This window comes from Oncorhynchus nerka, linkage group LG3 (genome assembly GCF_034236695.1).
Source record: "Oncorhynchus nerka isolate Pitt River linkage group LG3, Oner_Uvic_2.0, whole genome shotgun sequence".
Taxonomy (NCBI): domain Eukaryota; kingdom Metazoa; phylum Chordata; class Actinopteri; order Salmoniformes; family Salmonidae; genus Oncorhynchus; species Oncorhynchus nerka.
The window spans coordinates 85,924,873-85,952,380 of record NC_088398.1 but is presented as its reverse complement, the minus strand read 5'-3'; the positions used below and the strand labels follow the sequence as shown (position 1 = coordinate 85,952,380).

The following is a 27,508-nucleotide window of genomic DNA, read 5'->3' as shown; positions in this document are numbered from 1 at the left end:
GGTAGCCTTGTGGTTAGAGTGTAGAGGTGGCAGGTAGCCTAGTGGTTAGAGTGTAGAGGTGGCAGGTAGCCTAGTGGTTAGAGTGTAGAGGTGGTAGGTAGCCTAGTGGTTAGAGTGTGGAGGTGGCAGGTAGCCTAGTGGTTAGAGTGTGGAGGTGGCAGGTAGCCTAGTGGTTAGAGTGTAGAGGTGGCAGGTAGCCTTGTGGTTAGAGTGTAGAGGAGGCAGGTAGCCTAGTGGTTAGAGTGTAGAGGTGGCAGGTAGCCTAGTGGTTAGAGTGTAGAGGAGGTAGGTAGTCTAGTGGTTAGAGTGTAGAGGTGGCAGGGTAGCCTAGTGGTTAGAGTGTAGAGGAGGTAGGTAGCCTTGTGGTTAGAGTGTAGAGGTGGCAGGTAGCCTTGTGGTTAGAGTGTAGAGGTGGCAGGTAGCCTTGTGGTTAGAGTGTAGAGGCGGCAGGGTAGCCTTGTGGTTAGAGTGTAGAGGAGGTAGGGTAGCCTAGTGGTTAGAGTGTAGAGGCGGCAGGGTAGCCTAGTGGTTAGAGTGTAGAGGTGGCAGGTAGCCTTGTGGTTAGAGTGTAGAGGTGGCAGGTAGCCTAGTGGTTAGAGTGTAGAGGTGGCAGGTAGCCTAGTGGTTAGAGTGTAGAGGTGGCAGGTAGCCTAGTGGTTAGAGTGTAGAGGAGGCAGGTAGCCTAGTGGTTAGAGTGTAGAGGTGGCAGGTAGCCTAGTGGTTAGAGTGTAGAGGCGGCAGGTAGCCTAGTGGTTAGAGTGTAGAGGAGGCAGGTAGCCTAGTGGTTAGAGTGTAGAGGTGGCAGGTAGCCTAGTGGTTAGAGTGTAGAGGAGGTAGGTAGCCTTGTGGTTAGAGTGTAGAGGTGGCAGGTAGCCTTGTGGTTAGAGTGTAGAGGAGGCAGGTAGCCTAGTGGTTAGAGTGTAGAGGAGGCAGGTAGCCTAGTGGTTAGAGTGTAGAGGTGGCAGGTAGCCTAGTGGTTAGAGTGTAGAGGTGGTAGGGTAGCCTAGTGGTTAGAGCGTAGAGGTGGCAGGTAGCCTAGTGGTTAGAGTGTAGAGGTGGCAGGTAGCCTAGTGGTTAGAGTGTAGAGGTGGCAGGTAGCCTTGTGGTTAGAGTGTAGAGGTGGCAGGTAGCCTTGTGGTTAGAGTGTAGAGGAGGCAGGTAGCCTAGTGGTTAGAGTGTGGAGGTGGCAGGTAGCCTAGTGGTTAGAGTGTAGAGGTGGCAGGTAGCCTTGTGGTTAGAGTGTAGAGGTGGCAGGTAGCCTTGTGGTTAGAGTGTAGAGGTGGCAGGTAGCCTAGTGGTTAGAGTGTAGAGGAGGCAGGTAGCCTTGTGGTTAGAGTGTAGAGGCGGCAGGTAGCCTTGTGGTTAGAGTGTAGAGGTGGCAGGTAGCCTAGTGGTTAGAGTGTAGAGGTGGCAGGTAGCCTAGTGGTTAGAGTGTGGAGGTGGCAGGTAGCCTAGTGGTTAGAGTGTAGAGGTGGCAGGTACCCTAGTGGTTAGAGTGTAGAGGTGGCAGGGTAGCCTAGTGGTTAGAGTGTAGAGGAGGCAGGGTAGTCTAGTGGTTAGAGTGTAGAGGTGGCAGGTAGCCTAGTGGTTAGAGTGTAGAGGTGGCAGGTAGCCTAGTGGTTAGAGTGTAGAGGTGGCAGGTAGCCTTGTGGTTAGAGTGTAGAGGAGGCAGGTAGCCTAGTGGTTAGAGTGTAGAGGTGGCAGGTAGCCTTGTGGTTAGAGTGTAGAGGTGGCAGGTAGCCTAGTGGTTAGAGTGTAGAGGTGGCAGGTAGCCTAGTGGTTAGAGTGTAGAGGTGGCAGGTAGCCTTGTGGTTAGAGTGTAGAGGAGGCAGGTAGCCTAGTGGTTAGAGTGTAGAGGTGGCAGGTAGCCTAGTGGTTAGAGTGTAGAGGAGGCAGGTAGCCTTGTGGTTAGAGTGTAGAGGAGGCAGGTAGCCTAGTGGTTAGAGTGTGGAGGGCTGCAGGTAGCCTGCGGTTAGAGTGTAGGGGCGGTAGGTAGCCTTGTGGTTAGAGTGTAGAGGAGGCAAGTAGCCTAGTGGTTAGAGTGTAGAGGTGGCAGGTAGCCTAGTAGTTAGAGTGTAGAGGTGGCAGGTAGCCTTGTGGTTAGAGTGTAGAGGTGGCAGGTAGCCTTGTGGTTAGAGTGTAGAGGTGGCAGGTAGACTAGTGGTTAGAGTGTAGAGGTGGCAGGTAGACTAGTGGTTAGAGTGTAGAGGTGGCAGGTAGCCTAGTGGTTAGAGGTGGCAGGTAGTCTAGTGGTTAGAGGTGGCAGGTCGCCTAGTGGTTAGAGGCGGCAGGTAGCCTTGTGGATAGAGTGTGGAGGTGGCAGGTAGCCTAGTGGTTAGAGTGTGGAGGTGGCAGGTAGCCTAGTGGTTAGAGTGTGGAGGTGGCAGGTAGCCTAGTGGTTAGAGTGTAGAGGTGGCAGGTACCCTAGTGGTTAGAGTGTAGAGGTGGCAGGGTAGCCTAGTGGTTAGAGTGTAGAGGAGGCAGGGTAGTCTAGTGGTTAGAGTGTAGAGGTGGCAGGTAGCCTAGTGGTTAGAGTGTAGAGGTGGCAGGTAGCCTAGTGGTTAGAGTGTAGAGGTGGCAGGTAGCCTTGTGGTTAGAGTGAGAGAGGCAGGTAGCCTAGTGGTTAGAGTGTAGAGGTGGCAGGTAGCCTTGTGGTTAGAGTGTAGAGGTGGCAGGTAGCCTAGTGGTTAGAGTGTAGAGGTGGCAGGTAGCCTAGTGGTTAGAGTGTAGAGGTGGCAGGTAGCCTTGTGGTTAGAGTGTAGAGGAGGCAGGTAGCCTAGTGGTTAGAGTGTAGAGGTGGCAGGTAGCCTAGTGGTTAGAGTGTAGAGGAGGCAGGTAGCCTTGTGGTTAGAGTGTAGAGGAGGCAGGTAGCCTAGTGGTTAGAGTGTGGAGGTGGCAGGTAGCCTAGCGGTTAGAGTGTAGGGGCGGTAGGTAGCCTTGTGGTTAGAGTGTAGAGGAGGCAAGTAGCCTAGTGGTTAGAGTGTAGAGGTGGCAGGTAGCCTAGTAGTTAGAGTGTAGAGGTGGCAGGTAGCCTTGTGGTTAGAGTGTAGAGGTGGCAGGTAGCCTTGTGGTTAGAGTGTAGAGGTGGCAGGTAGACTAGTGGTTAGAGTGTAGAGGTGGCAGGTAGACTAGTGGTTAGAGTGTAGAGGTGGCAGGTAGCCTAGTGGTTAGAGGTGGCAGGTAGTCTAGTGGTTAGAGGTGGCAGGTCGCCTAGTGGTTAGAGGCGGCAGGTAGCCTTGTGGATAGAGTGTGGAGGTGGCAGGTAGCCTAGTGGTTAGAGTGTGGAGGTGGCAGGTAGCCTAGTGGTTAGAGTGTAGAGGTGGCAGGTAGCCTTGTGGTTAGAGTGTAGAGGAGGCAGGTAGCCTAGTGGTTAGAGTGTAGAGGTGGCAGGTAGCCTAGTGGTTAGAGTGTAGAGGAGGCAGGTAGCCTTGTGGTTAGAGTGTAGAGGAGGCAGGTAGCCTAGTGGTTAGAGTGTAGAGGTGGCAGGTAGCCTAGTAGTTAGAGTGTAGAGGTGGCAGGTAGCCTTGTGGTTAGAGTGTAGAGGTGGCAGGTAGCCTTGTGGTTAGAGTGTAGAGGTGGCAGGTAGACTAGTGGTTAGAGTGTAGAGGTGGCAGGTAGACTAGTGGTTAGAGTGTAGAGGTGGCAGGTAGCCTAGTGGTTAGAGGTGGCAGGTAGTCTAGTGGTTAGAGGTGGCAGGTCGCCTAGTGGTTAGAGGTGGCAGGTAGCCTAGTGGTTAGAGGTGGCAGGTAGTCTAGTGGTTAGAGGTGGCAGGTAGCCTAGTGGTTAGAGGTGGCAGGTAGCCTAGTGGTTAGAGGTGGCAGGTAGCCTAGTGGTTAGAGGTGGCAGGTAGCCTAGTGGTTAGAGGTGGCAGGTAGCCTAGTGGTTAGAGGTGGCAGGTAGCCTAGTGGTTAGAGGTTGCAGGTAGCCTAGTGGTTAGAGGTGGCAGGTAGTCTAGTGGTTAGAGGTGGCAGGTAGCCTAGTGGTTAGAGAGGCGGCAGGTAGCCTTGTGGATAGAGTGTAGAGGAGGCAGGTAGTCTAGTGGTTAGAGTGTGGCAGGTAGTCTAGTGGTTAGAGGTGGCAGGTAGCCTAGTGGTTAGAGGTGGCAGGTAGCCTAGTGGTTAGAGGTGGCAGGTTAGCTAGTGGTTAGAGGTGGCAGGTAGCCTAGTGGTTAGAGGAGGCAGGTAGCCTAGTGGTTAGAGGTGGCAGGTAGCCTAGTGGTTAGAGGTGGCAGGTAGCCTAGTGGTTAGAGGTGGCAGGTATCCTAGTGGTTAGAGGTGGCAGGTAGCCTAGTGGTTAGAGGTGGCAGGTAGCCTAGTGGTTAGAGGTGGCAGGTAGCCTAGTGGTTAGAGGTGGCAGGTAGCCTAGTGGTTAGAGGAGGCAGGTAGCCTAGTGGTTAGAGGTGGCAGGTAGCCTAGTGGTTAGAGATGGCAGGTAGCCTAGTGGTTAGAGGTGGCAGGTAGCCTAGTGGTTAGAGGTGGCAGGTAGCCTAGTGGTTAGAGGTGGCAGGTAGCCTAGTGGTTAGAGGTGGCAGGTAGCCTAGTGGTTAGAGTGTGGATGGGTAGCCTAGTGGTTAGAGAGGCAGGTAGTCTAGTGGTTAGAGGTGGCAGGTCGCCTAGTGGTTAGAGGTGGCAGGTAGCCTAGTGGTTAGAGGTGGCAGGTAGTCTAGTGGTTAGAGGTGGCAGGTAGCCTAGTGGTTAGAGGTGGCAGGTAGCCTAGTGGTTAGAGGTGGCAGGTAGCCTAGTGGTTAGAGGTGGCAGGTAGCCCTAGTGGTTAGAGGTGGCAGGTAGCCTAGTGGTTAGAGGTGGCAGGTAGCCTAGTGGTTAGAGGTGGCAGGTAGCCTAGTGGTTAGAGGGTGGCAGGTAGTCTAGTGGTTAGAGGTGGCAGGTAGCCTAGTGGTTAGAGGCGGCAGGTAGCCTTGTGGATAGAGTGTAGAGGAGGCAGGTAGTCTAGTGGTTAGAGGTGGCAGGTAGTCTAGTGGTTAGAGGTGGCAGGTAGCCTAGTGGTTAGAGGTGGCAGGTAGCCTAGTGGTTAGAGGTGGCAGGTTAGCTAGTGGTTAGAGGTGGCAGGTAGCCTAGTGGTTAGAGGAGGCAGGTAGCCTAGTGGTTAGAGGTGGCAGGTAGCCTAGTGGTTAGAGGTGGCAGGTAGCCTAGTGGTTAGAGGTGGCAGGTATCCTAGTGGTTGGGAGGTGGCAGGTAGCCTAGTGGTTAGAGGTGGCAGGTAGCCTAGTGGTTAGAGGTGGCAGGTAGCCTAGTGGTTAGAGGTGGCAGGTAGCCTAGTGGTTAGAGGAGGCAGGTAGCCTAGTGGTTAGAGGTGGCAGGTAGCCTAGTGGTTAGAGATGGCAGGTAGCCTAGTGGTTAGAGGTGGCAGGTAGCCTAGTGGTTAGAGGTGGCAGGTAGCCTAGTGGTTAGAGGGTGGGTAGCCTAGTGGTTAGAGGTGGCAGGTAGCCTAGTGGTTAGAGTGTGGATGGGTAGCCTAGTGGTTAGAGAGGCAGGTAGCCTAGTGGTTAGAGGTGGCAGGTAGCCTAGTGGTTAGAGTGTGGATGGGTAGCCTAGTGGTTAGAGAGGCAGGTAGCCTAGTGGTTAGAGTGTGGATGGGTAGCCTAGTGGTTAGAGAGGCAGGTAGCCTAGTGGTTAGAGGAGCCAGGTAGCCTAGTGGTTAGAGGAGCCAGGTAGCCTAGTGGTTAGAGGTGGCAGGTAGCCTAGTGGTTAGAGAGGCAGGTAACCTAGTGGTTAGAGGAGCCAGGTAGCCTAGTGGTTAGAGGTGGCAGGTAGCCTAGTGGTTTGAGAGGCAGGTAGCCTAGTGGTTAGAGGCAGGTAGCCTAGTGGTTAGAGCGTTGGGCCAGTAACCGAAAGGTTGCTGGATCGAATCCCCGAGCTGACAAGGTAAAAATCTGTCGTTCTGCCCCGGTAGGCCGTCAATGTTTAATAAAGATAAAATAACCATTATAAAGCGTCTGTAGTTCCCCAGAACAGTTGATCCAGTCACGTGTTTATAAACACCTGGAGAAAACAGCTGCCGTTGCTGGAATCCTCTTTTGATAAGTGGGTGTTGAAAGAGGTGAATAATATGAGTGCCTCATCTTATGATGAATCCTAGTAGGAGCCTAAAAGGTGATATATATGCTGACTGTAGTCAATCAATTGTAAAAGCTTTAACAAGAGCAAGTATTTGTGTTTCATTTGAAAACAGCATAACGTTTTGTAAAAGCAGAATGTTTCAGGTCATCCGTTATCACCAGTACATTTTTATTACACTTTTTTTTTTTTCAGGTGAAACCACACGTCTTCTCCATCTGATCTCAATTGATTGGATATCGTTGTCTCGTTCAATTTATCAAGGATCAGAGATGTACTACTATAGACCAGAGCCCTATTCCAGTGTCACATGAAATACATCATTTACATTTTACATTTAAGTCATTTAGCAGACGCTCTTATCCAGAGCGACAGTGCACATTGGCAGAAAATAAATACGTTTTCATCAGACGACAACAGAAATGTCACTTGGCTGCCAGCCACACAATTAAATAAACTTACAATTAAAAAGCATTCAGCTACATTTCCTAATGTTTAGCTTAAAGTTAATCTTGCATTTTACCAGAGAATAGTAGACTGGCTACACCAGATAACAGTAGGCTGGCTACACCAGAGAACAGTAGGCTGGCTACACCAGAGAATAGTAGACTGGCTACACCAGATAACAGTAGGCTGGCTACACCAGAGAACAGTAGGCTGGCTACACCAGAGAACAGTAGGCTGGCTACACCAGAGAACAGTAGACTGGCTACACCAGAGAACAGTAGGCTGGCTACACCAGAGAACAGTAGGCTGGCTACACCAGATAACAGTAGGCTGGCTACACCAGAGAACAGTAGGCTGGCTACACCAGAGAACAGTAGACTGGCTACACCAGAGAACAGTAGGCTGGCTACACCAGAGAACAGTAGGCTGGCTACACCAGATAATAGTAGGCTGGCTACACCAGATAATAGTAGGCTGGCTACACCAGAGAACAGTAGGCTGGCTACACCAGAGAACAGTAGGCTGGCTACACCAGAGAACAGTAGGCTGGCTACACCAGATAATAGTAGGCTGGCTACACCAGATAATAGTAGGCTGGCTACACCAGAGAATAGTAGGCTGGCTACACCAGAGAATAGTAGGCTGGCTACACCAGAGAACAGTAGGCTGGCTACACCAGAGAACAGTAGGCTGGCTACACCAGAGAACAGTAGGCTGGCTACACCAGATAATAGTAGGCTGGCTACACCAGATAATAGTAGGCTGGCTACACCAGAGAATAGTAGGCTGGCTACAACGGAGAATAGTAGGCTGGCTACACCAGAGAACAGTAGACTGGCTACACCAGATAATAGTAGGCTGGCTACAACGGAGAATAGTAGGCTGGCTACACCAGATAATAGTAGGCTGGCTACAACGGAGAATAGTAGGCTGGCTACACCAGAGAACAGTAGGCTGGCTACACCAGATAATAGTAGGCTGGCTACAACGGAGAATAGTAGGCTGGCTACAACGGAGAATAGTAGGCTGGCTACACCAGAGAACAGTAGGCTGGCTACAACGGAGAATAGTAGGCTGGCTACACCAGAGAACAGTAGGCTGGCTACACCAGATAATAGTAGGCTGGCTACAACGGAGAATAGTAGGCTGGCTACACCAGAGAACAGTAGACTGGCTACACCAGATAATAGTAGGCTGGCTACAACGGAGAATAGTAGGCTGGCTACACCAGATAATAGTAGGCTGGCTACAACGGAGAATAGTAGGCTGGCTACACCAGAGAACAGTAGGCTGGCTACACCAGATAATAGTAGGCTGGCTACAACGGAGAATAGTAGGCTGGCTACACCAGAGAATAGTAGGCTGGCTACACCAGATAATAGTAGGCTGGCTACACCAGAGAATAGTAGGCTGGCTACACCAGAGAATAGTAGGCTGGCTACACCGGAGAATAGTAGGCTGGCTACACCAGAGAATAGTAGGCTGGCTACATCAGAGAACAGTAGGCTGGCTACAACGGAGAACAGTAGGCTGGCTACACCAGAGAATAGTAGGCTGGCTACACCAGAGAACAGTAGGCTGGCTACACCAGAGAACAGTAGGCTGGCTACAACGGAGAACAGTAGGCTGGCTACACCAGAGAACAGTAGGCTGGCTACACCAGATAATAGTAGGCTGGCTACAGGAGAATAGTAGGCTGGCTACACCAGAGAACAGTAGGCTGGCTACACCAGAGAATAGTAGGCTGGCTACAACTGAGAATAGTAGGCTGGCTACACCAGACAACAGTAGGCTGGCTACACCAGATAATAGTAGGCTGGCTACAACGGAGAATAGTAGGCTGGCTACACCAGATAATAGTAGGCTGGCTACACCAGATAATAGTAGGCTGGCTACACCAGATAATAGTAGGCTGGCTACACCAGATAATAGTAGGCTGGCTACACCAGATAATAGTAGGCTGGCTACACCAGAGAACAGTAGGCTGGCTACACCAGATAATAGTAGGCTGGCTACACCAGATAATAGTAGGCTGGCTACACCAGATAATAGTAGGCTGGCTACACCAGAGAACAGTAGGCTGGCTACACCAGATAATAGTAGGCTGGCTACACCAGATAATAGTAGGCTGGCTACACCAGATAACAGTAGGCTGGCTACACCAGATAACAGTAGGCTGGCTACACCAGAGAACAGTAGGCTGGCTACACCAGAGAACAGTAGGCTGGCTACATCAGAGAACAGTAGGCTGGCTACATCAGAGAACAGTAGGCTGGCTACACCAGAGAACAGTAGGCTGGCTACACCAGAGAACAGTAGGCTGGCTACACCAGATAATAGTAGGCTGGCTACACCAGAGAACAGTAGGCTGGCTACATCAGAGAATAGTAACTCCACATAATTCTGAACGATGTCTGCTGATAGAATACCTCCTCATGAATTGTCATTTCAGTGGAGAAGTGCAACTGAAGCACAAAATTAGTCTGAAGCTGAGCAGTAATTACAATAAGAAACATTTTAGAGCACAAGATATTTGTTATGCGTTTCATAATTATTATTTTTTGCCGTGTGAAAAACGCAGAATTCTTAATTTTAGGCAACCCCAAAGGTTAACTTTCTAGTTCCCTTAGTAAGTGGCCGAATGAAGAAGGTGACGGGGGTCGTGTTAGCTTTCTGCCATGTTTGAGAAGTCAAAGCCCATTGGATGAGTTATCTGTACAGCTGCCACTGCTATCTTGATTTTCTGTTTTTCTTTTTGTTAGTTCTCGGCATGTCTGCTCCTCCCCCCTCCTCTCCGAGCAGGAAGGCCCGTTGCCCTAGCGACTCTAGACTCCACACAGACACCGTTCTTCCTTCAGACAAGCATGAGTCAACTCTGTTTGTTTGCACAATGTCTCTTGTTTATATTCTTGTTGTAAATGTGTACGCACCAAAAATGACATTAGGTAGCTCCTAACTATATATGTATAACTTTGGGCTGGATTGCCTGTCTGTCGGGACACCGAGTGGCCCAGCGGTCTAAGGCCCCGGTTCTAAGGCCCCGGTTCTAAGGCCCCGGTTCCACTCCAGGCTGTATCCCAGCGGTCTAAGGCCCTGGTTCTAAGGCCCCGGTTCCACTCCAGGCTGTATCTCAGCGGTCTAAGACCCTGGTTCTATTCCCTACAAAATGATGTTGGAGGCGGCTTATGGTAGAGAAATAAACATTAAATTATCTGGCAACAGTTCTGGTGGACATTCCTCCAGTCATACTCCCCCTCAAAACCTGAGACATCTGTGGCATTGTGTTGTGTGACAAAACTGCACATTTTACTGGCATTTTATTGTCCCCAGCACAAGGTGCACCTGTGTAATGATCATGCTGTTTAATCAGCTTTTTGATATGCCACACCTGTCAGGTGGATAGATTATCTTGGCAAAGGAGAAATGACTAACAGGAAGCACATTTTTTAGCACAATATTTTTTATGGGAATTTAACATTTCTGGGACTTATTTTATTTCATGAAAAAACGGGATCAACACTTTTGACATGTTTTAATATATTAGTTGATGTATATTGCACTATTTAGTAGTCGTATGACTTGGGGTGTGAATGTGCTGCTCTCCCTCCAGACAAGTATTCTTGGTAAAACAAATACTTATGAGTAGCATAATACTGTATATTGATTGAACTGTAAATAACATTTGCCCTGGTGTCTTCAGTGTTGATACCTTATCAGGTGTAAAGGGTTGAGGTTGTTATACTTTACCCAGCACATTGTCCAGCTCATTACTCAACCATGCTGATTCATTGGTCTGTGTGTTGACTAAAAGAGAGAGAGAGAGAGAGAGAGAGAGAGAGAGAGAGAGAGACACAGAGACAGACAGACAGACAGACAGACAGACAGACAGACAGACAGACAGACGTGCTCCGACAGCACATCGCTCAGGGTTAAAGCCTGTACTGAGATCAGGCTGAGAGGAGGAGATCAGGGTTAAAGCCTGTACTGAGATCAGGCTGAGAGGAGGAGATCAGGGTTAAAGCCTGTACTGAGATCAGGTTGGGAGGAGGAGATCAGGGTTAAAGCCTGTACTGAGATCAGGCTGAGAGGAGGAGATCAGGGTTAAAGCCTGTACTGAGATCAGGGTTAAAGCCTGTACTGAGATCAGCCTGAGAGGAGGAGATCAGGGTTAAAGCCTGTACTGAGATCAGGCTGAGAGGAGGAGATCAGGGTTAAAGCCTGTACTGAGATCAGGCTGAGAGGAGGAGATCAGGGTTAAGGCCTGTACTGAGATCAGGGTTAAAGCCTGTACTGAGATCAGCCTGAGAGGAGGAGATCAGGGTTAAAGCCTGTACTGAGATCAGGCTGAGAGGAGGAGATCAGGGTTAAGGCCTGTACTGAGATCAGGGTTAAAGCCTGTACTGAGATCAGGGTTAAAGCCTGTACTGAGATCAGGCTGAGAGGAGGAGATCAGGGTTAAGGCCTGTACTGAGATCAGGGTTAAAGCCTGTACTGAGATCAGGGTTAAAGCCTGTACTGAGATCAGGCTGAGAGGAGGAGATCAGGGTTAAGGCCTGTACTGAGATCAGGCTGAGAGGAGGAGATCAGGGTTAAAGCCTGTACTGAGATCAGGTTGGGAGGAGGAGATCAGGGTTAAAGCCTGTACTGAGATCAGGCTGGGAGGAGGAGATCAGGGTTAAAGCCTGTACTGAGATCAGGCTGAGAGGAGGAGATCAGGGTTAAAGCCTGTACTGAGATCAGGCTGAGAGGAGGAGATCAGGGTTAAAGCCTGTACTGAGATCAGGCTGAGAGGAGGAGATCAGGGTTAAGGCCTGTACTGAGATCAGGCTGAGAGGAGGAGATCAGGGTTAAAGCCTGTACTGAGATCAGGGTTAAGGCCTGTACTGAGATCAGGCTGAGAGGAGGAGATCAGGGTTAAAGCCTGTACTGAGATCAGGCTGGGCGGAGATGATCAGGGTTGACGTAGGGCTGTGACGGTAATGACCGTGTAACTGACGGATATGACCAACAGGTCAACTCTAAAACTGGATTCTTTGGTCCCAAAAGGTGAAGTTAGGGCTGATAAACAATGTGATGAAAAGTGGACTCCTTTTGATGTGTTTCCAAAGTCATTTATTTAAAGTGTTGTGACTGAAATTATTGCTCACATGGCTTGAGCTGTTCTCAGGACACCATTTGGGAAATGGCATCAATTGGGTTTCCCTTATTAAAGAGAAGATAACCGAAATAATGAAGCTTAATGTGTTTCTAGGAAGTTAAAGATTTTAATTATCACACGTTTAAAGAACGGAGGGTTCATTGTAAAGCTTTTGCTGCTTGGTACAATGGATCTAATATGGAGTTGATTAATGAGAGGTTTGTACTGATAAGATCACAGCTGTGGAGTGTTAGAGACGGAGAAGAGAACCAGGAAACGGTCTCCTTTTACCTCTTTTCACTGACTGACACTGTTCTCTCTCTCTCTCTCTCTCTCTCTCTCTCAATTCAATGGGCTTTATTGGCCAAACATACATCTTTATCCAAAACAAGTTAAATAGATCATTTGTTGTTTGTTTACACTCACGAGTTCCAAAGGAATAGAGACATTTTAAATGGTGTGTGTGTGTGTGTGTGTGTGTGTGTGTGTGTGTGTGTGTGTGTGTGTGTGTGATAATACAGTGTTGAAATGCTGTGCAATGATGGGCCGACTCTCTTCTCTGTATACATCAATGATGGGCCGACTCTCTTCTCTGTATACATCAATGATGGGCCGACTCTCTTCTCTGTATACATCAATGATGTCACTCTTGCTGCTGGTGATTCTCTGATCCACTTCTACGCAGACGACACCATTCTGTATACTTCTGGCCCTTCTTTGGACACTTAACTAACCTCCAGACGAGCTTCAATGCCATAAAACTCTCCTTCCGTGGCCTACAATTGCTCTTAAACGCAAGTAAAACGAAATGCATGGTATTCAACCAATCGCTGCCCACACCCACCCACCCATCTAGCATCACTACTCTGGACGGTGCTGACCTAGAATATGTGGACAACTACAAATACCTAGGTGTCTGGTTAGACTGTAAACTCTCCTTCCAGACTCACATTAATAATCTCCAATCCAGAATTAAATCTAGAATCGGCTTCCTATTTCACATCAAAGCATCCTTCACTCATGCTGCCAAACATACCCTCGTAAAACTGACCATCCTACCGATCATTGACTTCGGTGATGTCATCTATAAAATAGCCTCCAACACTCTACTCAACAAACTGGATGCAGTCTATCACAGTGCCATCCGTTTTGTCACCAAAGCCCCATATACTACCCACCATTGCGACCTGTATGCTCTCGTTGGCTGGCCCTCGCTTCATACTCGTTGCCAAACCCACTGGCTCCAGGTCATCTACAAGTCTCTGCTAGGTAAAGCCCCACCTTATCTCAGCTCACTGGTCACCATAGCAGCACCCACCCATAGCACGCGCTCCAGCAGGTATATCTCACTGGTCACCCCCAAAGCCAATTCCTCCTTTGGTCGTCTTTCCTTCCAGTTCTCTTCTGCCAATGACTGGAACGAACTGCAAAAATCACTGAAGCTGGAGACTCATATCTCCCTCACTAACTTTAAGCAGCTTACCGATCACTGTACCTGTACATAGCCTATCTGTAAATAGCACACCCAACTACCTCATCCCCATATTATTACTTACCCTCTTGCTCTTCTGCACCCCATCATCTGCACATCTATCACTCCAGTATTAATGCTAAATTGTAATTAAATAGGCCTCTCTCTCTCACAATGTACATACATTTTTTTCTATTGTGTTATTAATAACATCCAGTTTGTTGAGTAGAGTGTTGGAGGCTATTTTGTAAATGACATCATCTCAGTACAGGCTTTAACCCTGATCTCCTCCTCTCAGCCTGATCTCAGTACAGGCTTTAACCCTGATCTCCTCCTCTCAGCCTGATCTCAGTACAGGCTTTAACCCTGATCTCCTCCTCTCAGCCTGATCTCAGTACAGGCTTTAACCCTGATCTCCTCCTCTCAGCCTGATCTCAGTACAGGCTTTAACCCTGATCTCCTCCTCTCAGCCTGATCTCAGTACAGGCTTTAACCCTGATCTCCTCCTCTCGCTCCTTCCCCTTCTTCTCTCTCACTCCCCCTACTCCTTCCTTCTTTCTCTCGCTCCCCACTCCTTCCTTCTTTCTCGCCCCCCATCCTTCCTTCTTCCTCTCGCTCCCCCCACTCCTTCCTTCTTTCTCTCTCTCCCCACTCCTTCCTTCTTTCTCTCGCTCCCCCTTCCTTCCTTCTTTCTCTCTCTCCTTCCTTCCTTTCTCTCGCTCCCCCCACTCCTTCCTTCTTTCTCTCTCGCTCCCCGCTCCTTCCTTTTTCTCTCGCTCCTTCCTTCTTTCTCTCGCTCTTCCTTCTTTCTCTCGCTCCCCCCCTTCTTCCTTCCTTTTCTTCTCTCGCTCCCCCGCTTCCTTCCTTTCTTTCTCTCGCTCCCCCCGCTCCTTCCTTTTTTCGTCGCTCCTTCCTTCTTTCTCTCGCTCCCCAGCTCCTTCCTTCTTTCTCTCGCTCCCCCCACTCCTTCCTTCTTTCTCGCTCCCCCCACTCCTTCCTTCTTTCTCTCGCTCCCCCACTCCTTCCTTCTTTCTCTCGCTCCCCCGCTCCTTCCTTCTTCCTCTCATTCCCCACTCTTCCTTCTTTCTCTCCTCTCCCCCGCTCCTTCCTTCTTTTCTCTCTCCTTCCTTCTTTCTCTCGCTCCCCGCGCTCCTTCTTTCTTTCTCTCGCTCCTTCCTTCTTTCTCTCCTCCCCCCGCTCCTTCCTTCTTTCTCTCGCTCCCCCACTCCTTCCTTCTTTCTCTCGCTCCCCACTCCTTCCTTCTTTCTCTCTCGCTCCTTCCTTCTTTCTCTCGCTGCTTCCTTCTTTCTCTCGCTCCCCCACTCTTCCTTCTTTCTCTCGCTCCCCCCACTCCTTCCTTCTTTCTCGCTCCCCCCACTCCTTCCTTCTTTCTTCTCGCTCCCCCCGCTCCTTCCTTCTTCCTCTCGCCTCCCCCCCTCCTTCCTTCTTTTTCTCTCTCTCCTTCCTTCTTTCTCTTCTTCTCCCCCCGCTCCTTCCTTCTTTCCCCCGTCTCTCTCGCTCCCCGCGCTCCTACCTTCTTTCTCTCGCTCCCCCGCTCCTTCCTTTTTCCTTCGCTCCCCCTGTTCCTTCCATCTTTCTCTCGCTCCCCCCCACTCCTCCTTCTTTCCTGCTCCCCCGCTCCTTCCTTCTTTCTTCGCCCCCGCTCCTTCCTTCTTTCTCTCGCTCCCCCTGCTCCTTCCTTCTTTCTCTCTCTCCCCCGCTCCCTCCTGCTCCCCCTCCTTCCTTCTTTCTCTCGCTCCCCCACTCCCTCCTGCTCCCCCCTCCTTCCTTCTTTCTCTCGCTCCCGCGCTCCTTCCTTCTTTCTCTCGCTCCCTCCTGCTCCTTCCTTCTTTCTCTCGCTCCCTCCTGCTCCTTCCTTCTTTCTCTCTCCCCCCACTCCTCCCCCTCCTTCCTTCTTTCTCTTGCTCCCCCCCCTCCTTCCTTCTTTCTCTTGCTCCCCCTGCTCCCTTCCTTCTTTCTCTCTGCTCCCCTGCTCCTTCCTTCTTTCTCTCTGCTCCCCCCGCTCCTTCCTTCTTTTCTCTCTGCTCCCCCCCTTCCTTCCTTCTTTCTCTCTGCCCCCCGCTCCTTCCTTCTTTCTTCTGCTCCCCTGCTCTTCCTTCTTTCTCTCTGCTCCCCCACTCCTTCCTTCTTTCTTCTTTCTCCCCTTGCTCCTTCCTTCTTTCTCTCGCTCCCCCCTCCTTCCTTCTTTCTCTCGCTCCCTCCCTCCTGCTCCCCCTCCCTTCCTTCTTTCTCTCTCCCCCCACTCCCGCCTGCTCCCCCTCCTTCCTTCTTTCTCTCGCTCCCCCTGCTCCTTCCTTCTTTCTCTCCGCTCCCTCCTGCTCCTTCCTTCTTTCTCTCGCTCCCTCCTGCTCCTTCCTTCTTTTCTCTCGCTCCCCCACCCCTCCTGCCCTTCCTTCCTTCTTTCTCTTGCTCCCCCCGCTCCTTCCTTCTTTGCTCTCTGCTCCCCCCCTCCTTCCTTTCTTTCTCTCCCTCCCCCCTCCTTCCTTCTTTCTCTCGCTCCCCCCCTGCTCCTTCGCTCATCAAATATTCATTGGACCTTGCTGACAATTGGACAATAACGTAACCTCTCTGTCTCTCTCTCTGTCTGTCTAGTCCCCAGATAAGCACCGAGCCCTGGAGGAGACGAAGGACTATACGTCCCAGTCCCTGGCCAGTATAGCCTATCTGATCAACACCTTGGCTAATAATGTCCTCCAAATGCTTGATATCCAGGCGTCGCAGCTCCAACACATGGAGTCCTCCATCGACCATATCTCTCAGGTAAGACCTTCAATCATCTAATGAATCTGTTTTCTACACTATCAGTGGTCTTAGTGTGTTTCACAGTAATATGGCTTAGACCCGAAACAAGCAAGCAGAAACACAGTGATGAGGATAACATTTATTTGACTAAAACGGTTGGGAGCGACCAAAGCGATTTTGACAAAAACTTGCATGTCGAACACATCCGCAACTCTGACGTCATAGGCAGTTGTCCTGATCTTTCCATTCCTCTGTTGTGTGTTCTAGTCAGGGACGGATGAAAGAGACAAGTCAGGCAGTGTTTCAGATGAACTTTGATCTATTCTCCTGTTGTCAATCCGCCTCCCCTTTCTCCCTCACTCTGAGAAGGACACCCCATGGCCACACATCTGAGCACACAGGCTACTGCTCCTCCTCTGAGCTGTGACACAGGCTCTACAGTAGCCTGGGGTTATCCCACTCTCACAGGGCAGCTGGACCAGGGTTATAAAGTGACTAGCTACTCTACAGTAGCCTGGGGTTATCCCACTCTCACAGGGCAGCTGGACCAGGGTTATAAAGTGACTAGCTACTCTACAGTAGCCTGGAGATATCCCACTCTCACAGAGCAGCTGGACCAGGGTTATAAAGTGACTAGCTACTCTACAGTAGCCTGGAGATATCCCACTCTCACAGGGCAGCTGGACCAGGGTTATAAAGTGACTAGCTACTCTACAGTAGCCTGGAGATATCCCACTCTCACAGGGCAGCTGGACCAGGGTTATAAAGTGACTAGCTACTCTACAGTAGCCTGGGGATATCCCACTCTCACAGGGCAGCTGGACCAGGGTTATAAAGTGACTAGCTACTCTACAGTAGCCTGGAGATATCCCACTCTCACAGGGCAGCTGGACCAGGGTTATAAAGTGACTAGCTACTCTACAGTAGCCTGGAGATATCCCACTCTCACAGGGCAGCTGGACCAGGGTTATAAAGTGACTAGCTACTCTACAGTAGCCTGGAGATATCCCACTCTCACAGAGCAGCTGGACCAGGGTTATAAAGTGACTAGCTACTCTACAGTAGCCTGGAGATATCCCACTCTCACAGGGCAGCTGGACCAGGGTTATAAAGTGACTAGCTACTCTACAGTAGCCTGGAGATATCCCACTCTCACAGGGCAGCTGGACCAGGGTTATAAAGTGACTAGCTACTCTACAGTAGCCTGGAGATATCCCACTCTCACAGGGCCAGCTGACCAGGGTTATAAAGTGACTAGCTACTCTACAGTAGCCTGGGGATATCCCACTCTCACAGAGCAGCTGGACCAGGGTTATAAAGTGAGCAAACCATACTGACATCATTACCATCTTCCCTCCCTAGCCTGGTTAAACCATACTGACATCATTACCATCTTCCTAGCCTGGTTAAACCACACTGACATCATTACCATCTCCCCTCCCTAGCCTGGTTAAACCATACTGACATCATTACCATCTCCCCTCTCTAGCCTGGTTAAACCATACTGACATCATTACCATCTCCCCTCCCTAGCCTGGTTAAACCATACTGACATCATTACCATCTCCCTAGCCTGGTTAAACCATACTGACATCATTACCATCTCCCCTCTCTAGCCTGGTTAAACCATACTGACATCATTACCATCTCCCCTCTCTAGCCTGGTTAAACCATACTGACATCATTACCATCTCCCCTCTCTAGCCTGGTTAAACCACACTGACATCATTACCATCTCTCTAGCCTGGTTAAACCATACTGACATCATTGCCATCTCCCTAGCCTGGTTAAACCACACTGACATCATTACCATCTCTCTAGCCTGGTTAAACCACACTCGGACATCATTACCATCTCCCCTCTCTAGCCTGGTTAAACCATACTGACATCATTACCATCTCCCTAGCCTGGTTAAACCATACTGACATCATTACCATCTCCCTCCCTAGCCTGGTTAAACCATACTGACATCATTACCATCTCCTAGCCTGGTTAAACCATACTGACATCATTACCATCTCCCTCCCTAGCCTGGTTAAACCATACTGACATCATTACCATCTCCCCTCCTAGCCTGGTTAAACCATACTGACATCATTACCATCTCCCTAGCCTGGTTAAACCACACTGACATCATTACCATCTCCCCTCTCTAGCCTGGTTAAACCATACTGACATCATTACCATCTCCCCTCTCTAGCCTGGTTAAACCATACTGACATCATTACCATCTCTCTAGCCTGGTTAAACCATACTGACATCATTACCATCTCCCCTCTCTAGCCTGGTTAAACCATACTGACATCATTACCATCTCCCCTCTCTAGCCTGGTTAAACCATACTGACATCATTACCATCTCCCTAGCCTGGTTAAACCACACTGACATCATTACCATCTCTCTAGCCTGGTTAAACCATACTGACATCATTACCATCTCCCTAGCCTGGTTAAACCATACTGACATCATTACCATCTCCCCTCTCTAGCCTGGTTAAACCATACTGACATCATTACCATCTCCCCTCTCTAGCCTGGTTAAACCATACTGACATCATTACCATCTCCCTAGACTGGTTAAACCACACTGACATCATTACCATCTCCCTAGCCTGGTTAAACCATACTGACATCATTACCATCTCCCTAGCCTGGTTAAACCACACTGACATCATTACCATCTCCCTCGCCTGTTTAAACCACACTGTGACATCATTACCATCTCCCTAGCCTGGTTAAACCATACTGACATCATTACCATCTCCCTAGCCTGGTTAAACCACACTGACATCATTACCATCTCTCTAGCCTGGTTAAACCATACTGACATCATTACCATCTCTCTAGCCTGGTTAAACCATACTGACATCATTACCATCTATGCCTCCTAGCCTGGTTAAACCACACTGACATCATTACCATCTCTCTAGCCTGGTTAAACCATACTGACATCATTACCATCTCCCTAGCCTGGTTAAACCATACTGACATCATTACCATCTCCCCTCCCTAGCCTTGTTAAACCACACTGACATCATTACCATCTCCCCTCTCTAGCCTGGTTAAACCATACTGACATCATTACCATCTCCCCTCTCTAGCCTGGTTAAACCATACTGACATCATTACCATCTCCCCTCCCTAGCCTGGTTAAACCACACTGTGACATCATTACCATCTCCCCTCCCTAGCCTGGTTAAACCATACTGACATCATTACCATCTCCCCTCTCTAGCCTGGTTAAACCATACTGACATCATTACCATCTCCCCTCCCTAGCCTGGTTAAACCATACTGACATCATTACCATCTCCCTAGCCTGGTTAAACCATACTGACATCATTACCATCTCCCCTCTCTAGCCTGGTTAAACCATACTGACATCATTACCATCTCCGCTCTCTAGCCTGGTTAAACCATACTGACATCATTACCATCTCCCCTCTCTAGCCTGGTTAAACCACACTGACATCATTACCATCTCTCTAGCCTGGTTAAACCATACTGACATCATTGCCATCTCCCTAGCCTGGTTAAAGCACACTGACATCATTACCATCTCTCTAGCCTGGTTAAACCACACTCGGACATCATTACCATCTCCCCTCTCTAGCCTGGTTAAACCATACTGACATCATTACCATCTCCCTAGCCTGGTTAAACCATACTGACATCATTACCATCTCCCCTCCCTAGCCTGGTTAAACCATACTGACATCATTACCATCTCCCTAGCCTGGTTAAACCATACTGACATCATTACCATCTCCCCTCCCTAGCCTGGTTAAACCATACTGACATCATTACCATCTCCCCTCCCTAGCCTGGTTAAACCATACTGACATCATTACCATCTCCCTAGCCTGGTTAAACCACACTGACATCATTACCATCTCCCCTCTCTAGCCTGGTTAAACCATACTGACATCATTACCATCTCCCCTCTCTAGCCTGGTTAAACCATACTGACATCATTACCATCTCTCTAGCCTGGTTAAACCATACTGACATCATTACCATCTCCCCTCTCTAGCCTGGTTAAACCATACTGACATCATTACCATCTCCCCTCTCTAGCCTGGTTAAACCATACTGACATCATTACCATCTCCCTAGCCTGGTTAAACCACACTGACATCATTACCATCTCTCTAGCCTGGTTAACCCATACTGACATCATTACCATCTCCCTAGCCTGGTTAAACCATACTGACATCATTACCATCTCCCCTCTCTAGCCTGGTTAAACCATACTGACATCATTACCATCTCCCCTCTCTAGCCTGGTTAAACCATACTGACATCATTACCATCTCCCTAGACTGGTTAAACCACACTGACATCATTACCATCTCCCTAGCCTGGTTAAACCATACTGACATCATTACCATCTCCCTAGCCTGGTTAAACCACACTGACATCATTACCATCTCCCTCGCCTGTTTAAACCACACTGTGACATCATTACCATCTCCCTAGCCTGGTTAAACCATACTGACATCATTACCATCTCCCTAGCCTGGTTAAACCACACTGACATCATTACCATCTCTCTAGCCTGGTTAAACCATACTGACATCATTACCATCTCTCTAGCCTGGTTAAACCATACTGACATCATTACCATCTATGCCTCCTAGCCTGGTTAAACCACACTGACATCATTACCATCTCTCTAGCCTGGTTAAACCATACTGACATCATTACCATCTCCCTAGCCTGGTTAAACCATACTGACATCATTACCATCTCCCCTCCCTAGCCTTGTTAAACCACACTGACATCATTACCATCTCCCCTCTCTAGCCTGGTTAAACCATACTGACATCATTACCATCTCCCCTCTCTAGCCTGGTTAAACCATACTGACATCATTACCATCTCTCTAGCCTGGTTAAACCACACTGTGACATCATTACCATCTCCCCTCCCTAGCCTGGTTAAACCATACTGACATCATTACCATCTCCCCTCCCTAGCCTGGTTAAACCATACTGACATCATTACCATCTCCCCTCCCTAGCCTGGTTAAACCATACTGACATCATTACCATCTCCCCTCCCTAGCCTGGTTATACCATACTGACATCATTACCATCTCTCTAGCCTGGTTAAACCACACTGACATCATTACCATCTCCCCTACATAGCCTGGTTAAACCATACTGACATCATTACCATCTCCCCTCCATAGCCTGGTTAAACCATACTGATATCATTACCATCTCCCCTCCCTAGCCTGGTTAAACCATACTGACATCATTACCATCTCCCCTCTCTAGCCTGGTTAAACCATACTGACATCATTACCATCTTCCTAGCCTGGTTAAACCACACTGACATCATTACCATCTCCCCTCTCTAGCCTGGTTAAACCATACTGACATCATTACCATCTCCCTAGCCTGGTTAAACCATACTGACATCATTACCATCTCCCCTCCCTAGCCTGGTTAAACCATACTGACATCATTACCATCTCCCCTCTCTAGCCTGGTTAAACCATACTGACATCATTACCATCTCTCTAGCCTGGTTAAACCACACTGACATCATTACCATCTCCCCTCCCTAGCCTGGTTAAACCACACTTACATCATTACCATCTCTCCTCCCTAGCCTGGTTAAACCATACTGACATCATTACCATCTCCCCTCTCTAGCCTGGTTAAACCACACTGAGATCATTACCATCTCTCTAGCCTGGTTAAACCACACTGACAACATTACCATCTCCCCTCTCTAGCCTGGTTAAACCATACTGACATCATTACCATCTCCCCTCTCTAGCCTGGTTATACCATACTGACATCATTACCATCTCCCCTCCCTAGCCTGGTTAAACCATACTGACATCATTACCATCTCCTCTCCTAGCCTGGTTAAACCATACTGACATCATTACCATCTCTCTAGCCTGGTTAAACCATACTGACATCATTACCATCTCCCCTCCCTAGCCTGGTTAAACCATACTGACATCATTACCATCTCCCCTCCCTAGCCTGGTTAAACCACACTCATATCATTACCATCTCCCCTCCCTAGCCTGGTTAAACCATACTGACATCATTACCATCTCCCCTCCCTAGCCTGGTTAAACCATACTGACATCATTACCATCTCCCCTCCCTAGCCTTGTTAAACCACACTGACATCATTACCATCTCCCCTCTCTAGCCTGGTTAAACCATACTGACATCATTACCATCTCCCCTCCCTAGCCTGGTTAAACCACACTGTGACATCATTACCATCTCCCCTCCCTAGCCTGGTTAAACCATACTGACATCATTACCATCTCCCCTCCCTAGCCTGGTTATACCATACTGACATCATTACCATCTCTCTAGCCTGGTTAAACCACACTGACATCATTACCATCTCCCCTACATAGCCTGGTTAAACCATACTGACATCATTACCATCTCCCCTCCATAGCCTGGTTAAACCATACTGATATCATTACCATCTCCCCTCCCTAGCCTGGTTAAACCATACTGACATCATTACCATCTCCCCTCTCTAGCCTGGTTAAACCACACTGACATCATTACCATCTCCCCTCCCTAGCCTGGTTAAACCATACTGACATCATTACCATCTCCCCTCCCTAGCCTGGTTAAACCATACTGACATCATTACCATCTCTCTAGCCTGGTTAAACCATACTGACATCATTACCATCTCCCCTCCCTAGCCTGGTTAAACCATACTGACATCATTACCATCTCCCTAGCCTGGTTAAACCATACTGACATCATTACCATCTCTCTAGCCTGGTTAAACCATACTGACATCATTACCATCTCCCCTCTCTAGCCTGGTTAAACCACACTGAGATCATTACCATCTCCCTCCCTAGCCTGGTTAAACCATACTGACATCATTACCATCTCCCTAGCCTGGTTAAACCATACTGACATCATTACCATCTCTCTAGCCTGGTTAAACCATACTGACATCATTACCATCTCCCCTCTCTAGCCTGGTTAAACCACACTGAGATCATTACCATCTCCCCTCCCTAGCCTGGTTAAACCATACTGACATCATTACCATCTCCCCTCTCTAGCCTGGTTAAACCACACTGAGATCATTACCATCTCCCCTCCCTAGCCTGGTTAAACCATACTGACATCATTACCATCTCCCCTCCCTAGCCTGGTTAAACCATACTGACATCATTACCATCTCCCTAGCCTGGTTAAACCACACTGAGATCATTACCGTCTCTCTAGCCTGGTTAAACCACACTGACATCATTACCATATCCCCTCCCTAGCCTGGTTAAACCACACTGACATCATTACCATCTCCCCTCCCTACCCTGGTTAAACCACACTGAGATCATTACCATCTCTCTAGCCTGGTTAAACCACACTGACATCATTACCATCTCCCCTCCCTAGCCTGGTTAAACCACACTGACATCATTACCATCTCCCCTCCCTAGCCTGGTTATACCATACTGACATCATTACCATCTCTCTAGCCTGGTTAAACCACACTGACATCATTACCATCTCCCCTACATAGCCTGGTTAAACCATACTGACATCATTACCATCTCCCCTCCATAGCCTGGTTAAACCATACTGATATCATTACCATCTCCCCTCCCTAGCCTGGTTAAACCATACTGACATCATTACCATCTCCCCTCTCTAGCCTGGTTAAACCACACTGACATCATTACCATCTCCCCTCCCTAGCCTGGTTAAACCATACTGACATCATTACCATCTCCCCTCCCTAGCCTGGTTAAACCATACTGACATCATTACCATCTCTCTAGCCTGGTTAAACCATACTGACATCATTACCATCTCCCCTCCCTAGCCTGGTTAAACCATACTGACATCATTACCATCTCCCTAGCCTGGTTAAACCATACTGACATCATTACCTTCTCTCTAGCCTGGTTAAACCATACTGACATCATTACCATCTCCCCTCTCTAGCCTGGTTAAACCACACTGAGATCATTACCATCTCCCCTCCCTAGCCTGGTTAAACCATACTGACATCATTACCATCTCCCTAGCCTGGTTAAACCATACTGACATCATTACCATCTGTCTAGCCTGGTTAAACCATACTGACATCATTACCATCTCCCCTCTCTAGCCTGGTTAAACCACACTGAGATCATTACCATCTCCCCTCCCTAGCCTGGTTAAACCATACTGACATCATTACCATCTCCCCTCTCTAGCCTGGTTAAACCACACTGAGATCATTACCATCTCCCCTCCCTAGCCTGGTTAAACCATACTGACATCATTACCATCTCCCCTCCCTAGCCTGGTTAAACCATACTGACATCATTACCATCTCCCTAGCCTGGTTAAACCACACTGAGATCATTACCGTCTCTCTAGCCTGGTTAAACCACACTGACATCATTACCATATCCCCTCCCTAGCCTGGTTAAACCACACTGACATCATTACCATCTCCCCTCCCTAGCCTGGTTAAACCACACTGAGATCATTACCATCTCTCTAGCCTGGTTAAACCACACTGACATCATTACCATATCCCCTCCCTAGCCTGGTTAAACCACACTGACATCATTACCATCTCCCCTCCCTAGCCTGGTTAAACCATACTGAGATCATTACCATCTCCCCTCTCTAGCCTGGTTAAACCATACTGACATCATTACCATCTCTCCTCCTTAGCCTGGTTAAACCACACTGAGATCATTACCATCTCTCTAGCCTGGTTAAACCATACTGACATCATTACCATCTCCCCTCCCTAGCCTGGTTAAACCATACTGACATCATTACCATCTTCCTAGCCTGGTTAAACCACACTGACATCATTACCATCTCCCCTCTCTAGCCTGGTTAAACCATACTGACATCATTACCATCTCCCTAGCCTGGTTAAACCATACTGACATCATTACCATCTCCCCTCCCTAGCCTGGTTAAACCATACTGACATCATTACCATCTCCCTCCCTAGCCTGGTTAAACCATACTGACATCATTACCATCTCCCTCCCTAGCCTGGTTAAACCATACTGACATCATTACCATCTCCCTCCCTAGCCTGGTTAAACCATACTGACATCATTACCATCTCCCCTCCCTAGCCTGGTTAAACCATACTGACATCATTACCATCTCCCCTCTCTAGCCTGGTTAAACCATACTGACATCATTACCATCTTCCTAGCCTGGTTAAACCACACTGACATCATTACCATCTCCCCTCTCTAGCCTGGTTAAACCATACTGACATCATTACCATCTCCCTAGCCTGGTTAAACCATACTGACATCATTACCATCTCCCCTCCCTAGCCTGGTTAAACCATACTGACATCATTACCATCTCCCCTCTCTAGCCTGGTTAAACCATACTGACATCATTACCATCTCTCCTCCCTAGCCTGGTTAAACCATACTGACATCATTACCATCTCCCCTCCCTAGCCTGGTTAAACCACACTGAGATCATTACCATCTCTCTAGCCTGGTTAAACCACACTGACAACATTACCATCTCCCCTCTCTAGCCTGGTTAAACCATACTGACATCATTACCATCTCCCCTCTCTAGCCTGGTTATACCATACTGACATCATTACCATCTCCCCTCCCTAGCCTGGTTAAACCATACTGACATCATTACCATCTCCCTTCCCTAGCCTGGTTAAACCATACTGACATCATTACCATCTCTCTAGCCTGGTTAAACCATACTGACATCATTACCATCTCCCCTCCCTAGCCTGGTTAAACCATACTGACATCATTACCATCTCCCCTCCCTAGCCTGGTTAAACCACACTCATATCATTACCATCTCCCCTCCCTAGCCTGGTTAAACCATACTGACATCATTACCATCTCCCCTCCCTAACCTGGTTAAACCATACTGACATCATTACCATCTATGCCTCCTAGCCTGGTTAAACCACACTGACATCATTACCATCTCTCTAGCCTGGTTAAACCATACTGACATCATTACCATCTCCCCTCCCTAGCCTGGTTAAACCATACTGACATCATTACCATCTCCCCTCCCTAGCCTGGTTAAACCATACTGACATCATTACCATCTCTCTAGCCTGGTTAAACCATACTGACATCATTACCATCTCCCCTCCCTAGCCTGGTTAAACCATACTGACATCATTACCATCTCCCCTCCCTAGCCTGGTTAAACCATACTGACATCATTACCATCTCCCCACTCTAGCCTGGTTAAACCACACTGACATCATTACCATCTCCCCTCCCTAGCCTGGTTAAACCATACTGACATCATTACCATCTATCTAGCCTGGTTAAACCACACTGACATCATTACCATCTCCCTAGCCTGGTTAAACCATACTGACATCATTACCATCTCCCTAGCCTGGTTAAACCATACTGACATCATTACCATCTCCCCTCCCTAGCCTGGTTAAACCACACTGACATCATTACCATCTCTCTAGCCTGGTTAAACCATACTGACATCATTACCATCTTCCCTCCCTAGCCTGGTTAAACCATACTGACATCATTACCATCTCCCCTCCCTAGCCTGGTTAAACCATACTGACATCATTACCATCTCCCCTCCCTAGCCTGGTTAAACCATACTGACATCATTACCATCTCCCCTCCCTAGCCTTGTTAAACCACACTGACATCATTACCATCTCCCCTCTCTAGCCTGGTTAAACCATACTGACATCATTACCATCTCCCCTCCCTAGCCTTGTTAAACCACACTGACATCATTACCATCTCCCCTCTCTAGCCTGGTTAAACCATACTGACATCATTACCATCTCCCCTCTCTAGCCTGGTTAAACCATACTGACATCATTACCATCTCCCCTCCCTAGCCTGGTTAAACCACACTGTGACATCATTACCATCTCCCCTCCCTAGCCTGGTTAAACCATACTGACATCATTACCATCTCCCCCCCTAGCCTGGTTAAACCATACTGACATCATTACCATCTCCCTCCTAGCCTGGTTAAACCATACTGACATCATTACCATCTCCCCTCCCTAGCCTGGTTATACCATACTGACATCATTACCATCTCTCTAGCCTGGTTAAACCACACTGACATCATTACCATCTCCCCTACATAGCCTGGTTAAACCATACTGACATCATTACCATCTCCCCTCCATAGCCTGGTTAAACCATACTGACATCATTACCATCTCCCCTCCCTAGCCTGGTTAAACCATACTGACATCATTACCATCTCCCCTCTCTAGCCTGGTTAAACCACACTGACATCATTACCATCTCCCCTCCCTAGCCTGGTTAAACCATACTGACATCATTACCATCTCCCTCCTAGCCTGGTTAAACCATACTGACATCATTACCATCTCTAGCCTGGTTAAACCATACTGACATCATTACCATCTCCCCTCCCTAGCCTGGTTAAACCATACTGACATCATTACCATCTCCCTAACCTGGTTAAACCATACTGACATCATTACCATCTCTCTAGCCTGGTTAAACCATACTGACATCATTACCATCTCCCCTCTCTAGCCTGGTTAAACCACACTGAGATCATTACCATCTCCCCTCCCTAGCCTGGTTAAACCATACTGACATCATTACCAT

At 48.6% G+C, this 27,508-nt stretch overlaps 1 protein-coding gene and 1 long non-coding RNA gene across 2 annotated transcripts in view; both read left to right on the top strand.

Annotated features, from left to right (window-relative positions):
* Positions 1 to 27,508, top strand: part of LOC135570245 (abl interactor 2-like) — a 116,129-nt gene that overhangs the window by 30,219 nt on the left and 58,402 nt on the right. Inside the window, exon 2 of the mRNA XM_065016360.1 lies at positions 15,743 to 15,910. Within this exon, the coding sequence (XP_064872432.1) occupies positions 15,743 to 15,910 (168 nt within the window). The remainder of the gene's footprint in view (positions 1 to 15,742; positions 15,911 to 27,508) is intronic.
* On the top strand, positions 4,770 to 5,162 carry LOC135563584 (uncharacterized). Its single transcript, XR_010460397.1, has 3 exons — positions 4,770 to 4,833; positions 4,992 to 5,041; positions 5,117 to 5,162. It is a non-coding gene; the product is annotated as an uncharacterized LOC135563584 (long non-coding RNA).